This window comes from Balaenoptera ricei, chromosome 2 (genome assembly GCF_028023285.1).
Source record: "Balaenoptera ricei isolate mBalRic1 chromosome 2, mBalRic1.hap2, whole genome shotgun sequence".
NCBI classification, from domain to species: Eukaryota; Metazoa; Chordata; class Mammalia; order Artiodactyla; family Balaenopteridae; genus Balaenoptera; species Balaenoptera ricei.
Window position 1 is genome coordinate 147,747,979 of NC_082640.1, and position 16,799 is coordinate 147,764,777.

The following is a 16,799-nucleotide window of genomic DNA, read 5'->3' on the forward strand; positions in this document are numbered from 1 at the left end:
GTAGCAGGTAATCTGTTATAGGTAGGTAGACATGGGGAATGACTAGAAATGAGGTTTGAAAAACAGATTGGACCTGGGTTAATGAGGGCTTTGTAAGCTAGACTGTAAGGGTAAGATTTTATTCTATGGCCAGTAGACAGCCAGCCGAATACTGTGGTAGTGATGTGGAATATTGACAGGAGATACTCGAGGCTGGGAAACCATTTGTTAGGGGCTGTAGCAGCAATTTGGGTGAGAAATAATGAGTGCTTAGAGTAGGTAGTAACTGAGGGAGGTAGATAAAAGGGATGTTTTAGAACTAGACTATTCGAGTGACTAATTTCGTGTAGGAAGTGAGGTTAGAAAGAGCAGGCAAGGATGAATTGCAGTATTCTGACCTTGAGCAGTTGCTGGTGTTAATCTAGAAAATAAAAGTGGGAGAACTGGCATTATTTTCCATTGTTTTGTTTTGTTGGGTAGAGAGTATGGAAATGAGGGAAAGACCGGTTTTAGCCCTCTTAAATTTTGTTAGGGTGTGACTGCACCACTTAGTTATGTGTCATTGTTCTGATTGTTATGGTATAAATAAAACTTTCTCTTTTTTTATAAACTTCCTTTTAAAATCTTGTTTCAGTACCTGTTTACTTTGTGTCTTATTCATGCTTTTAAAGGTGATTAGTTGGATGTTTGTGGTATCTGTATTGGCTATCTCTGTGTTAATCAAAAGTATAATTTTCACAACTCTTGAGACAGGCATTTTAATCCCTGTTTTGCATATGGAGAGGGGGCACAGAGAGTTTAAGTATTGTGCTGAAGATCACATTGCTAGTAAATAATGGAGCCAGATTTTGAACATGGATTTTCCTCTCTCAGAGCCCATGAAAGTGCTTAGTAGTCTCAGAGAATAGTTAGTAGTCTGAGTCTGGAACGTGGGATGCAGATTGGTAGAATAGTGGGAGATGAGACAAAAAAGTAGGTTGGAGCTATATTCTGAAGGATCTTAAAGAAGTTTGGAAGGAAGGAAGGAAGGTAGGAGGGTGATACTGAAGATGGTTACAGTGAAAGGAATCGAGTTGGTAGGGTGGCTAAGGACTCAGTGTTTGAGGATTTATAAATTGGGGATTGGTCATTTTGTTATATAAATTTCATTATGAATCCTTTGAATATCATGAATATAAAAATTTTAAAGTATTAGAATTTTGAATAATGGCATAAACAATTACAATAGAAGGGGGCACACAGGAAAATAAACTTTCTTATAGCATTAATAATAGGCTCTTTTCTGTGGTTATGACAATCTAAACATAAAAATTCTTGTTCCTTTTGGCCTCAGGGATTATCTCAAAGGTTTGTCCTTAGTTTCATAATAAACATTCTTTTGGTTCAGGGTATGCTTATTTTAAAAGGGTGAGAAAGTCCTAAGGGCTTTAATTATAAATTCTGGATGTCAAAAAGACTTCAAAATTGTACTCAAATAACATTAACTCTTTCAGAAAATACAATAGGTTTTTTGTTGGCTTTTAATACTTGACTATAGGCAGGTCAACCTCTGAGCTAAACCAGTAACCAGATAGATAAAGGGCCAAATGATTGTTACGGAAAATTGTTCCTTTTTCTTCAAGGCTGTTATACCAACCTGATTCGTTGTGGCATGAATGAGACTTGCTTCTGAAAATTTTTCAAAATTGTAATCCACTTTTATGTTTTTTTTCTTTTTTTTAAAGGAAGAGATTTGTATTACTTATGATTACGATTTGTATCTATTATATTGCTATTACCTTTGCTTTTTCAGTTAAAAAATGAAATAAACAAATTAGTTACTTTAGTTTCATTAGAATTCATCATAAAGTTTTTAATAAGCATAAAAGAAAGAAATTGTCTATAAACAGACAGTTTTCACTTAGAATTTAACTTTACTGTTTCTAGGTTCTATTTAATGGGAAGTTTAAATTAGTACATTGTCTAGCTTGCTGATAAATTGTAATATTTTTTTCTTAAACTGCTGTAAACATTCTAGTAGCGTTCAACATAGGATGTCAACTTGATTACCTTTACTTGTCAGTAGATTCATACCATAAGAAACAAAGATTATTTTTTCCTGTAGTTTCGCATCTGCTTACTTTGCCATTCTGTATAATTCAGTTCTGTAATTATAAAGCTCATTTAAATTAAATCTATATTTATAAAGATAATTATAAATATTAGCATTGATTTATTTTTTATTTTAGTTTCTTATTGAGTTATGATTAACATGCAATATTGTCTTAGTTTCAGGTGTACAACATAGTGATTCGATAATTTTATGCATTATGAAATGATCACCGCAATAAGACCGGTTCTCATCCATCACTATAGAAAGTAGTTACAATATTATTGACTATATTCCCTATGTACATTACATCCCTGTGACTTATGACTTACTTTAAGCAGGCAGTTTGTACCTCTTAATCAGCTTTACCTATTTCATCCATTCCCTCACCCCCAGCATTGGTTTATTTATTTTTTTCCTCTTATAATAATTCAATAAGCATTTCTTGAGCTCTTACCAGATGAGAAGTTCCTGTTGTTTTTTAAATAGACTTTATTTTTTAGAGCAGTTTTAGATTCACAGCAAAATTAAATGGAACGTACAGAGAGTTCCTGTATACCCCTTGTGCCACACATGCACAGACCTTCCTCACTATCAACATACCCCCACTAGAGTGGTAAATTTGTTACAGTCAATGAACCTACATTGACATATCGTTATCTCCTAAGTCCATAGTTTACATTAGGGTTTACTCTTGGTGTTGTACATTTTATGGGTTTGGATAACTGTATAATGGCATGTATCCACCATTATAGTATTGTACAGAATAGTTTTGCTACCCAGAAATTCCTCTATGTTCTGCCTGTTTGTCCCTTCTTTCCCCGAATCCCTGGCAACCACTGATCATTTTACTGTCTCCGTATTTTTGCCTTTTCCAGAGTGTCATATAGTTGGAATTGTACAGTATGTAGCCTTATCAAATTGTTTTCTTTCTCATAGTAATATGCATTTAAGGTTCCTCCATGTCTTTTCATGGTTTTATAGCTTATTATTATTACTGTTATTATTTGGTGCTGAATAATATCCCATTGTCTGGATATACTATAGTTTATCTTTTCAAACTACTGAAGGACATCTTGATTGCTTCCATGTTTTGGCAATTATGAATAAAACTGCTGTAAACATTCATATGCAGGCTTTTGTGTGGACATGGTTTTTAACTCCTTTTGATAAATACCAGGGAGGGCAGTTGCTGGATTGTATGATAAGAGTATCTTTCGTTTTGTAAGAAACTGTCAGACTGTTTTCCAAAGTGCGGTGCCATTTTGCATTCCCACTGCAGTGTATGAGTGTTCCTGTTGCTCCACATCCTTGCCAGCATTTGGTGTCATCATGTGTTGGTTTTTGCCCATTCTAATGGGTGTATAGTGAAAGTTTTTTATTTAAATGCTGGGAGTGATAAAGCTGAATCAGTCCTAGAATCTGCCCTCAAGGACCACTCTATTAGGTCAAATAGGTAGGTACATTGAAAATAATTATACAGGGTAGAAAGTGGATAAATACCACCAGAATGATATTAGGTAATCTGTTGTGAGCATTCAAGGGTGGAGAGATGTAGGGGATTTCTAACTGCAAAGTGAGTTATAGCATTCAGGGGTGGAGGATGGAGAGGATTTGCACCTGCAAAGTGAGTTATGAGGAAGAGCTGCTGATTAAGCTGGATATAGAAGGGTGGCCAGATACAGATATTCACAGTTGTTCTGGGTTGAGGCTGGTACTAAGATGGGCCCTGTGGGAGCAGTTTGCTCACAGATATGGAAATAGGAAAGTGTGGCCTGTACAGATGCAGAGAAATAGCTGAACTGGGCTACCAGTGGTTTTCAGGCATAGAGAGAAGCAATAAAACTAGCATTGTAGACAAAAGTTCACACTTTGGAACACAACTTTGTGAATCAACTATACTCCAATAAAAATTTTAGAAAAAGGTTCAGGCTTTGGAATCAGCCTAGGTTAAAATCCTGGTTCCAACATTTACTATACCTTGGACGTAGTTATTTAATATCTTTAAACCTTATCTGTAAAGTGTAAATGACAGTAGTACCTCACATATCTCATAAGATTATCAGGAGGATTAAGTGATATAATTAGGTCAAGTGATAGATGTAGTGCCTATCATACGTGTTTTATAGATCTTTGAGATGTTTCATAGATACACATGTGTGTGCCCATGTACACGCGCTATAGAGTATAATGTTCAAGCAGAGGTTTTTTGTTTTTTTTTTTAACTGGGGTATAGTTGTTTTACATCAAGCAGAGTTTTGAGAAGGAGATCACGTCAAGAAAACAAATGAAGGAAAACTACTTTGGTTGGATTGCTCAATCTCTCTTTCCCTTGGTTCTTGAAGAGGCTCTGAGGAATCTGCAAAACTCTCAAAGCAGAGAGGGAAAAGTAATGTAAGAGTTAAGACTGGATTTTTTTCAAGGCATTGTGAATGGAGAAGTGATGATACAGAGGTTATAGAAAATATGATGAAGTGCAAAGTAAAGAATGCTGTGTATGTGTATATCATGTAAAGTAGAAAGAGATTTTTATATGAGCTGTGAATAATTTTTCCACATTTATAAGAGAAGGAAGTTATTTCTAGTTAGGGGAACTGGGGAGAACTTCATGGAAAAGATAATATTTGGGTAAACATTTGAAGATTGGGTATATTTTCAAAAATAAGAAAGGGGGATCAGGTATTCTGGGCAATGGTATGATCAAAGGAACTGGAGCAGGAAATGTGGGGAACATTTGGGAAATGCATACGTGTCTAATTTCAAGATAGGTCTTTATTGAGGGGAGATGAAAGTAGTTATAGCCAAATTAGGAAGGTCTCTGAATTCTAAAAGTGTTTGATTTTTTTTTTTTTTTCCTAGTAAAATGGGGAAGGCACACGGGATGAGAGAGGACTATAGGATGGTGGAGGTGGAAGGTGATTTGAAGTGTGCTTCAGAAATATTAGTCTGGCAGCATTGTATACTATGGATGGGGTTAGGGAATAGGGAAAGATGCAAAGATTCTGGAGACAGGAAGTTAAGTCAGAGATTAAATTATCCAGGGAGAAATAAGATCCTGGCTTGGAGTACTGGCAGGGTACATTGAAAATAAGGGCAGTTTTAAAGAGATTTTGGTGGTAGAATCTGTAGTATTTTGCAGCTGGTGCTTATGGAGTGCAAAGGCCAGTGGGTCACATGAATGAGATGTTAAATCCTGGTGTTTTAGCATGATAGTCATATCATTAACAGATAAAGAATTTACAAGGAGGAGTAAATTTGGAGATGTTTATGTGCTAGGTTTTCTAAATTGTACTTTGAGATGGTATCAGCTTTTCCTGGCATTTCTTTGCTTGAAACTGTGGGAAGTTATGAGATTACCCAAGGAACGTAGAGGGAGGAAAGAGGGCAAAAGTCAGAATCATGCAGTGTACCTAGAGAGCAAGATGAGGCAGAGATGGAAACAAGAATGGGTAGTTGGAGTAGTAGGAAGAAGATCAGGAGAATATATTAACAAATTAGTCACAGGAAGGACGTGCTGAGGAAAAAAAGTTATCAGAATTGTTAAGTGGGCATAGATGTTGAGGGTGGTAGACGCTGTGAAAGATTTTTGGATTTAGTGGCTCAGTGGATGGCTGTTAAATACAGGGAGTAAATTGTGAGTGGTTGGCAAGGATAGTGGAATCAGAATGGCTCACAGTTGCCTTTCTGAGGGCTGTTGCTAGTTCGGAGCTTCTTTCTCTGACTTTTTGTGTTGGGGCCAAAGTGTGATTTATAGGGAATGCCCTATGTTGCATCCTAGACAGATTCCCTGGTTTACCACCATTATTATTTTCTTTTCTACTTTGCGATAAAAAATCTGGAGCAATAGCTAGAGGGCTGTTGTTTCTTATTTTCTCTCATTTCTCCCAGGGTTTTAAAATTGCATGTAATAGAATTGAGAATTGCTTCTTTTTTTTCTACATACTTAAATAAGCCTGGATTTTCAACAATGATTATGATAAATTGATGTTCTGAAATAAGTTGGTCCTTTGAAGAGATGAAAATTAAATTATGGATCAGATTGGTCTTTTGAGTATGTTTAATGGCCTTACTCAACAAAACAGATAACCCTCTGTTGGGCTTCCAATATTACTTTTCAACTCTTACAGACCTAATGCAAAAATCTAGGAACTATTTGAGATGGTTATTTGTTAAATGAAGGAGTGAGATAGGGAAGGATTCTGTAGAAACATGAAGTAAAGCAGTTATTTAGGGTAGATCAAACCTGTTTATAGGTCAAGCTGGAGGAAGCAGTGGTAAGTAATTGGAGAAGGGATAGAAGGGCTAATAATGGATGCACAAAGATTATGAGGAATCCAAGGGAAGTCTGGATTGAATTATGGAACAGGAGAGACAACGGTGATGATCCTTCTTTAGACGGGCTGATACAAACACTGAAAGGGGTAGGGCAGTGGGGCAGTACTTCAAAATATGAATATATATATATTAAAAGAGTTTTTTTTGGTTCAGAGTATTATAATAACCTTTTTATTTACATATGTAAACTTAGAAGGGAGTAAGGCATTTATAATTAAAATTATTTTGAGTTGGAATTATAAAAAGATCGTTCTAAGTCACTGAAAGTTTATCACCTATCTGAACATATCTCAGTGGCTTCTCTTACTAAATTATTTCAGTCTTAAGTTTTGGTGCCAGATTTTCCTTTACCTTCCCTGTTAAGTTTCGACTCATGTATTTCATACTTTTCCAGATCTAGACTATATGGTAAATGATTCAAGCTTGTGTCTAGCCATGTTGAGGATCAGAATAAAACCTGTTCTAGTTTGATAATATTTTTTTACTCCTTTGGATAATTTTTCTGTTTCTGGCGCATAGATTCTTTTCAGTATTGATTCTGACCAGTATAGTAGATTCCAGACTTACTCTTTTTATTTAAAAAATTGAGCAATCTTTTTTATACTTTTAGAGTTAAAATGGGCACTATAAAAATCAAATCCAATGTGATTATGGCAAGCACGTATCTTAGGTTTTTTGAGGTGATTCAGATCTTTAGATAGCCTGTGTGATAGTCTGACAGTCTTTTCTTATATTTGGTTCAGAAAACATAGTTGCTGAACTAGAGCTAGTTTCTTAAGCTGTAAAGAATGTCAACCTGATGAATTAAGAAATCACTGTGATGAATATTTGGTTTTTATTATCTTCTCAAGATTTATGTTAAAACTGTATTTCATGTCAGTGTTTCTTTTCTGATGCAGTTTTCAACTTGACCAACAATGTGGATTTGGACAACACCAAAAAGAAAATGGAGATATACCAAAAGGAAAACAAAGATGTCATTCAGAAAAATAAGTTAAAGCTGGTTGGTTGCTAAGTATTTTCTTCTTCTTAGAGATGAATGCTTCCACATGATCCTTTAAAAAGCTATCTTTCTCTAAAACTAGTTATATTTACAAAGAATTTAGCTGAAATTAAGGCCAGAAATACTAATATATGTATATAGGCATATAGGCATATAGGTACGAGGCACACATTACTATAGCAAAGACAGTTTTGGTGGCATTGTTAAAATATATCCTATAAAGGAAAAATAATTATAGACATGCAAAGATTTAATTAACTTTTAATTAACAATTTAGGTTTAATTAACAATTTAGCTATCATTTCTTCAGTACAACTTGGCTTTCTAGTTTTGGGGGAAAGCAGAGGTAATTGTTTTTGAGGCACCGTATCAGGAATTTGTAATCATTGGTAAAAATGATATAGATATATTTGGATTACATAGCTTGTATTTTCATCTTGTACTTAGAAGGACTTCCTTTTTATAGTCTTTAAGTGTTTCATTTAGACACTTCTTTCCTGCAATAAAACTCTCAAGGAATTGGCATTCTATTCCGTTCATATCCAGCCTGGCTTCCTTAGAAAGGTGTCTCATTTCTGAAAGCATCAGTGTGCCATAAAAATTACTCTTTGCCCAGTAGCCTTCTCTGGGTACATCAGAAGATACATGCAGAATAGGTATGCCCAGGTAACTTGTTGCATTAGCTCTGTTTAAATTAATAAGTTTGTTCTTTTCAAGTGAGTGCTTTTTTCACTTATCGTTTTAAACTAGCAAATAATATTGAGCGTTGAAAGAATAATCTAATTTTAGGCTGGTTATATTATTTTAAAGTAGGAATTTCTAATTATCTGAAAACTTTATAATGATAGGTTATTGAATACAGTTGACCCTTGAACAACACAAGTTTGAACTGCGTGGGTCCACTTAACACCTGGATTATTTTCAATAGTAAATGCTACAGTACCACACGATGCGAGGTTGGTTGAATCCTTGGATGCAGAACTGCAGATACAGAGGGAACCACTGATAAGGAGGGCAGACTATAAATTATACACAGATTTTCAATTGTGCGAAGGGTCAGCGCCCCTAACCCCCTGTGTTGTACAAGGATCAACTTGTATTTTATGTAATACATGTTACAGTGACTGCATTTATTCTTCATATTAACATTTAGCACCTGGATCTATTATAACAAAGGGTTTTGGTCAGTAATTCATTATCATTTATTAATTGGTCATTCTGTGCTGAGCATTTTATCTATTAGTGATACTTACTATCACTATTTGGTATTGGCATAAATACAGACATAGGACCATTTTTTAAGATGGTGCAAATTAACATATATCAGTAACTGTGGTATCATTGGGTAGAGACAGTTCTCAAGTGGCCCAAGGAGTGTGGACTATATGACTGATGTCTTTTTGCAAACCTGAGGTAGCAACTTGCCTTTAATGTCTTTGTGAAAGTTGAAGTCTTACTGTTCCAAAAATATCAGAATTGTGTCAAAAAGGAAAAAAAAAGCAATCTCTTGCATGATTAGGCACATGAAATGACCCATTTCTGACATAGAGAAACTATTACTGAGGTGTCTGCTAACGAGATCTTATTTGTCTCATGGAGCTGGCACCTAGCATCAATTGTGAGCATGGAGAAACTGAATAAAGATGATCTAATCTTGAAATAGAGTCTTAGTGAAGATTAGCTTAATTTTTATCTTCCGTTTTCTGGATTCTCATGAGCAGCAGAGATTGCTGCATAGAATGTCTATCAATTTAGCAAAAAAAAACTTTAGTTCAATAAGCATTTGTTGAACGTCTGCTAAACACATAGTATACAAAGATGAATAAGAACCCTGGTTCTGTAGGGACCAAGTAATTTCAGTAAAATGACATAGGCACATGGAGAGTTCTGTGTGCTTGCTGTTATGGGAATACAGAAGAGGGATACCTAATCTATTCTAGGAAGATTGGGAAAGGCATTCCAGGTGAGATAATGCCTGAATGGAGCTTTGAAGGACAAGTAGAAGTTACCAAGTTGTAGAAGACGGGAAGGGGGCGGGTTGGGAAGCTGCACAAAGACATTCCAGGCAGAAAGAAATCATGAGCAAAGGCAAAATGGCATGGATAATCACAGAGAGCTCTGAGAATTTTAAGTAGTTCTATATTGCCAAGTTCAATAGAGAGTTGAAACGGAAGTAGAAAGAGCCTAGGTAACATAAGGCCTTATGTATTGTGAAAAGTAATTTGGACTTATAATGACCAGTTGTTTGTATGTTTTAGCAGGTGAACCTTTTCTTCAAATGAAGCCTTACTCTGAATACGTTTGTTGAATCAACAGTGGGAGGACGAAAAGGCTTGAATTCCCATCTGCTCAGTCTCTTCTGTAGTGTACCTTAGACATCTTATTAGGGAATTCCCAGGATTCCTTAGAGTAATGTTATAGAAACCTAGCTGTTAATGATTGTCATTGAAGGGTATTAAACAAAGTGATAATAAAGTATTGTCCTTATTAGAATAGATTTATTGCTTTTGTGGAGGTTGAATTTGAGAGGATCAAACCTGGAGTTTAGGAGGCCAATGGGAGGTTATTGCAGTCTTGTAGGCGGGTTCAGAGGTGACTTAAACAAGGAATTAAGAGGTAGGGATGAATTAGAGAAATGTTTTGAGTTTGAAATAGCAAGTCCTAATGATGGATTAGAAGTGGGAGGTAAAGGTAAGGGAGGTTGATTGGGTAAGGTGGTTCCATTAGGGAGAAAACAGAGACCTTCTAGTCTTTCAGCCTGCTTCCCTTCTCCCAGTCCAGTACCTTCTTTGTGCCCCCAATGTTTGATTTTTAATGATAGCTATTTTCCCAGTTATTCAATCAGCTAGCTGGCCAACCAATATTTATTGAGGCTTTCTATTTTCAAAATACTTAAATACAGTGAGAAAATTGAGGCTACCAGTTTCTCATTGACAAAGCCAATAGACTCTTTGTTGGTCTGAATGTCATTTGGTCTGTAGGCAGGGCAGTATTTGATGCAGGCTTCTCCCTTGATGTGAAACTCTTCCTTGACTTCTGTGGGGCCACTCCATTCTCTTCATCCTGCTGCTCTCACCTTCCTCTTTCATCCTTTTAAGAGGCTTCTCTTTCCTTTCTGTTTCTTAAACACTTGGATTCCTCTCCGTGCTTCTCTTTAAGAGTTAATCCTTTACACTGATTACTCTCAAGTGTTTCTGCGGCCCATTGTTTTCCTCCTGAGCTCCAAGAATTATATGTGATACATCCATATATCTGTAATTGGTTAATCGACATTTTTTTCTGGATGCATTAAAGGCGTTTGTGATTCAGCATTCCAGAACTGATTTTTTTTTTCCTTCCAGTTTTATTGAGCTGTACATAATTGACATATGGCACTATGTAAGTTTAAGGTATACAGCATAATGATTTGACTTATATATCTCATGAAATGATTATCACAATAAGTTTAGTAAACATCCATCATCTCATATAGATACAAAATAAAAGAAAAAAATTTTTTCCTTATGGTGAGAACTCTTAGGATTTACTCTCTTAAGAACTTTCATAATAGCAGTGTCTATTATATTTATCGTGTTGTACATTGCATCCCTAGCTAATCTTATAACTGGAAGTTGGTACCTTTTGACTACCTTTATCCAGTTTCTCCTCCCCCTAGCCCCTGCTTCTGGTAATCACAAATCTGATCTCTTTTTCAGTAATTTGTTCGTTCGTTTTTGTAGTATAATTGACCTACAACATTGTTTTAGTTCCTGGTGCACAACATAGTGATTCGATATTTCTATACATTTCAAAATGATCACCATGATAAGTCAAGTTACCATGTTGATTGTATGGTTACCATCATGATACAAAGATACTGCATTCCTGTTGACTGTATTCTCCCACACTGTATATTTCATACCTATGACTTATTTATTTTGTAACTGGAACTTTGTACCTCTTGATCTTCCTCACCTATTTCTCTCATTCCTCATCCCCCCTCCCCTCTGGCAACCACCTGTTTGTTCTCTGTATCTGTGACTCTGTTTCTGTTTTGTTGTTTTTGTTCACTGGTTTTGTTTTTTAGATTCCAAATGTAAGTGAAATCATACAGTATTTGTCTTTCTCTGTCTGACTTATTTAACTTAGCATACTACCATCTAGGTTAATCCAAATGGCAAGATTTCATTCTTTTTTTATGGCTGAGTAATATTTGATTGTGTGTATATATATATATTTCACATCTTTTTTTAATCCATGCTTCTATTATTGATGGGTACTTAAGGTGCTTCCATTATCTTGGCTATTGTAAATAATGCATAAATGAACATTGGGGTGCATATATCTTTTCAAATTAGTGTTTTTATTTTCTTTGGATAAGTACCCAGATTTGCTGGATTGTATGGTAGTTCTGTTTCTAATTTTTTGAGGAACCTTATTGTTTTCCATAGTGTCTGCACCAATTTACATTCGCACCAAGAGTGCGCTAGGGTCCCCTTTTCTCCACATCCTTGACAGCATTTATTTGTTGTCTTTTTGATTGTAGCCATTCTGACAGGTGTGAGGTGATATCTCATTGTGGTTTTGATTTGCATTTCCCTGATGATTAGTGATGTTGAGCATCTTTTCCTGAGCCTTTTGGCCATCTGTATGTCTTCTCTGGAAAAAAGTCTATTCAGGTTCTTTGCCCACTTTTTAATCAGGTTGTTTGTTTGTTTTTTTTTTAAAGATTTATTTATTTATTATTGTTTTCTTGGGCTGCGTTGTGTCTTTGTTGCTGCGTGGGCTTTCTCTAGTTGCGGCGAGGGGGGGCTACTTCCTTACGGTGCGCGGGCTTCTCATAGCGGTGGCTTCTCTTGTTGCGGAGCACGGGATCTAGGCACGTGGGCTTCAGTAGCTGCAGCACGTAGGCTCAGTAGTAGTGGCTCGCAGACCCTAGAGCACAGCTCAGTAGTTGTGGTGTACGGGCTTAGTTGCTCTGTGGCATGTGGGATCCTCCTGGACCAGGGATTGAACCTGTGTCCCCTGCATTGGCAGGCGGATTCTTAACCACTGCGACACTGGGGAAGTCCCAGGTTTGTTTGTTTTTTGATGTTGAGCTCTATGAATTCTTTGTATATTTTGGATATTAACCCCTTATCAGATTTATCGTTTGCTAAGACTGATGTTAAAGAGCATACTACCAGTGTTTTCTTCTAAGAGTTTTATGGTTTCGGGTCTTACATTTAAGTCTTCAATCCCTTTGGAGTTTATTTTTGTATATGGTGTGAGAAAGTAGTCCAGTTTAATTCTTTTGCATGTAGCTGTCCAGTTTTTGCAAAACCATTTATCGAAGAGGCTGTCTTTTCCTCATTATATATTCTTGCCTCCTTTGTCATAGATTAATTTCCCATATAGTGTGGGTTTATTTCTGAGCTCTCTATTCTGTTCCATTGATCTTTGTTTTTGTACCAGTACCATATTTTTTTGAAGACTGTGGCTTGGTATTATAGTTTGAAATCAGGGAGTGTGATACCTCCAGCTTTGTTCTTCTTTCTCATGATTGTTTTGGCTACTTGGGGTCTTTTGTGTTGCCACACACAAAAAGAATTATTTGTTCTAGTTCTGTGAAAAATGCCATTGGTATTTTGATAGGGATTGCATTCAATCTGTAGATTGCCTTGGGGTAGTATGGCCATTTTAACAATATTAATTCTTCCAACCCATGAGCACAGTATATCTTTCCATTTGTTTGTCTTGTCTTCAGTTTTTTTTGTCAGTGTCTTATAGTGTTCTCTGTACAGGTCTTTTACCTCCTTAGTTAGATGAATTCCTAGGTATTTTATTCGTTTTGATACAGATGTAAATGAGATTAATTTATCTTTCTGATAGTTTGTTGTTAGTGTATAGAAATGCAACAGATTTCTATATATTAATTTTGTATCCTGCAAGTTTACTGAATTCATTGATGAGTTCTAATAGGTTTTTTGGTGGCATCTTTAGGATTTTCTATATACAGAATCATGCCATCCGTAAACAGTGGCAGCTTTTCTTCTTCCTTTCCAATCTGAATTCCTTTTATTTCTTTTTTTGTCTGATTGCTGTGGCTAGGACTTCCGGTACTATGTTAAATAAAAGTGGCAAGAGTGGGCATCCTTGTCTTGTTCCTGATCTCAGAGGAAATGCTTTCAGCTTTTCACTGTTGAGTATGATATTAGTCGTGGGCTTGTCATATTTGGCCTTTGTTATGTTGAATTATGTTCTCTGTGCCCACTTGTTTAGAGTTTTTATCATAAACCGATGTTGAATTTTATCAAAAGACCTTTTTGCATCTATTGAGATGACCATATGCTTTTTATTTTTCAATTTGTAAATGTGGTGTATCACATTGATTGATTTGTGGATGTTTAACCATCCTTGCACCCCTGGGATAAATTCCACATGATTATGTTATATAATCCTTTTAATGTATTGTTGAATTTGGTTTGCTGATATTTTGTTGAGGATTTTTGCATCTATGTTCATCATAATTGAACTTTTTAATCTTCACTCTCCCACCTATTTCTCCTATTACATTCTTTATCTAAGTGTTCTAGCCATATCTGGTCAGTCTTCATATATTGTTGATAGTCTTTCCTTATGACCTTTCAAACCTGGTTCCTCCTCTAATTATATTATTGTTACCTTACTTAGGGTCCTCATTATTTCTTACTGGAGTTATTGAAGTATTCTTCTAACTAGTCTTCCTGTCTTCAGTCTTGAACCCCATTGATATGTATTCTTCACTGCTTCTAGTCATCTTTCTAAACTCTAATGTCTTCCCAGTTGTCTTAGTATGGCATAAATGCATCCCTTAGTATGATATGGTCGACTTTCCATGATCTGCCATCTGCTTGCCTCTCCAGCTTTATCTAGAGCTTTCCCCAACTCCCATATTTCATGACTTGGCCATACCAAGCATTCCAGCTTTATTCATGTCTTTGTGCCTTTGTTTTCTCTGCCTAAATGGCTCTTCCACTCTCCAGTGGGGGTAAATACCTACTGTTTGAAGTCTGCTCAACCTCCATATATTAGTTACCTAGGGCTGTTAAAACAAATTACCAAAAACTGGGTGATTTATAACAACAGGAATTTGTTCTCTTACGAGAACAGGCTTCTGTAGGCTACAAGTCTGAAATCAAGGTGTCATCAGGGTCATGGTCTCTCTGAAAGCTCTAGGGAAGAATCTTTCTTTGCCTTTTTTAGCACCTTTGGCACCACTCTGATTTCTGCCTCTGTCTTCACATGGCCTTCTCCCCATGTGTCTGTGTCAAAATTTCCAGTATGACCTATCTTAACTTGATTACATCTGCAAAGACCCTATTTCCAAATAAGGTCACACTTATAGGTACCAGGGGTTAAAACTTCAACATATATTTTGGGGGCACACATTCAACCCATAACACTCTATACGAAATCTTTTCTAACTCTACCTGTCCTCCATCATTGCAAGGAGAATTTATCACTCTATCACTTCTGTCCCAACTGTACTCTGTGTATATACCTCTCTGTCACTTGTCATACTTATTACGTATATGTCACTGTTTTATCATGAGACTCATCCTTTTCTGCTTATGGACCTATAGTCCAGTAATTCACTTTTCTAGCCCTCATATCTCACCCCCTAACTTTTTACATTTATTCCTAGTAATCCTTCTAAATCAAGTTTGAATTCTCTTCTCCACTGGGTACCTGAGTTAGAATAGTAACCTCAGTAATAGAGGTTTGTGAAATTACAGGGAGAGATGCTAATAGGACTTAGCAACTGATTTAATTTAAGAGGAATGGGGTTGGGGGAGAGGGAGTAAACAGAGATGACTTTGAGGTTTCAACTTGAGTTGCCTGAGATGTAGGTGTGCGCTTAGCAGAAATCAGGAATACAGGAGGGTGATCAGCTTTGGGAAACCAAATGCTAAACTTAATTTTGGATATACTGAGTTTGAATTATAAGTGAAACATTTTTTTATTTGGGAATCTTGTTTCTTTGGGGAGTTTAATTTGTGAAGTGAAAAAAATCTAATAGAGTGTTTTAATTATTATTTTACATAAAAATGTACTTTTCTTTGAGGTCTCTGTTAATTCATATATTATTTTAGTGATCCCCAAATGTATTATACTCTCTCCCTCTATTCTGTATTTGTCTTGAGGTGCCATAAATTCTCAATGTTTTATTGAATTAAGAAAAAAAAGAAGGTATTACATTTTCAATAGCAACAATCAAGGATTTAAAGTAAAGCCATTCAGATTTTACTATATTTCTCATTCAGAAGACTTAAAGAACAAAGGCTAGGTATAATATTGCTTTTAAGTACGAGTTAGAGTTGGAATAAATTTCAGAACCTGGAAGTATTTAATATTTCTGAGGAACTTCATAAAAGGGAAATGAGTAGGCCTGTAGTTCATTCTCTCTACATATTAGCTCTGGATTTTGAATTTTTCAGTCTACAAAGAGGACCCTTGAAATTTATATGCTTGTGTTAGAAAATAACTTCAGTTTTTCATAACTTACCTTAAATGAATGCTATTTGGAACTCAAGCATCAGAAAGACTTATTTTAACTTGGGAAAAAGAAGCTAACTACTATGTTAACTTTTCATTGTCTTATATATTCTGAAAATTGTTTCTATTAAATAAGCCAGTCTTTTATATGGAGTGTTTCAATCAATAGTTCTATATGGAGATTATCTATTTGTTGTTGGGTTTTTTGTTTTATTTTGTTTTTCTTGTTAAATCTCCTCAAATAAAGACATTATTAAGCAGTTTCTACAATACTGCAGCTGGGCTCAGTGTACTTTGTTTAGGTGTTCATTTAGTGCTAGATGTCATTCTCTTTAATGTAACATGTCCACATGAAATAAAATGAATTCTAGTTCTTTTAAAGTAGAATTGCTGCACTATTAAACAATTAGTGACTAGTGCATTTTATGATTCCAAGAAAGGAGGTACAGAGTATGGTATAGGGTTGATTTTGGTTACTAAATTTATTCCATGCCATATATCAATGTTTCTGTTTTAGACTCGGGAACAGGAGGAATTGGAAGAAGCTTTAGAGGTAGAACGACAGGAAAATGAACAAAGAAGACTATTTATACAAAAAGAAGAACAACTGCAGCAGATTCTAAAAAGGAAGAATAAGCAGGCTTTTTTAGATGAACTGGTACGTATTAATGTTAATTGTGATAAAAAATCATTTGTCTTCAGGGTTTATCTTTCCTATTTATTATGCTGGGTAATGGTATTTAAATAGCATTTCTATAGTTTGTGCTGGTTTATTCACCTTCTGTTCCTTTATTTTATTTTATTTTTTTATTATTTTTTTTTTTTTTTTAATGTCTGAAACATTTATATTAACATATTTCCATACAAATAACCCAATGAAAGTTTTGTATTAGTTGT

General features: G+C 35.5%; 1 protein-coding gene across 6 annotated transcripts in view; it reads left to right on the forward strand.

Annotated features, from left to right (window-relative positions):
- Positions 1-16,799, forward strand: part of MNAT1 (MNAT1 component of CDK activating kinase) — a 225,492-nt gene that overhangs the window by 51,475 nt on the left and 157,218 nt on the right. For all 6 annotated transcript variants that reach the window (XM_059914352.1, XM_059914354.1, XM_059914353.1 and 3 more), the window contains exons 4-5: positions 7,303-7,406; positions 16,420-16,560. In XM_059914352.1, coding sequence (XP_059770335.1) covers positions 7,303-7,406; positions 16,420-16,560 — 245 coding nt within the window. The remainder of the gene's footprint in view (positions 1-7,302; positions 7,407-16,419; positions 16,561-16,799) is intronic.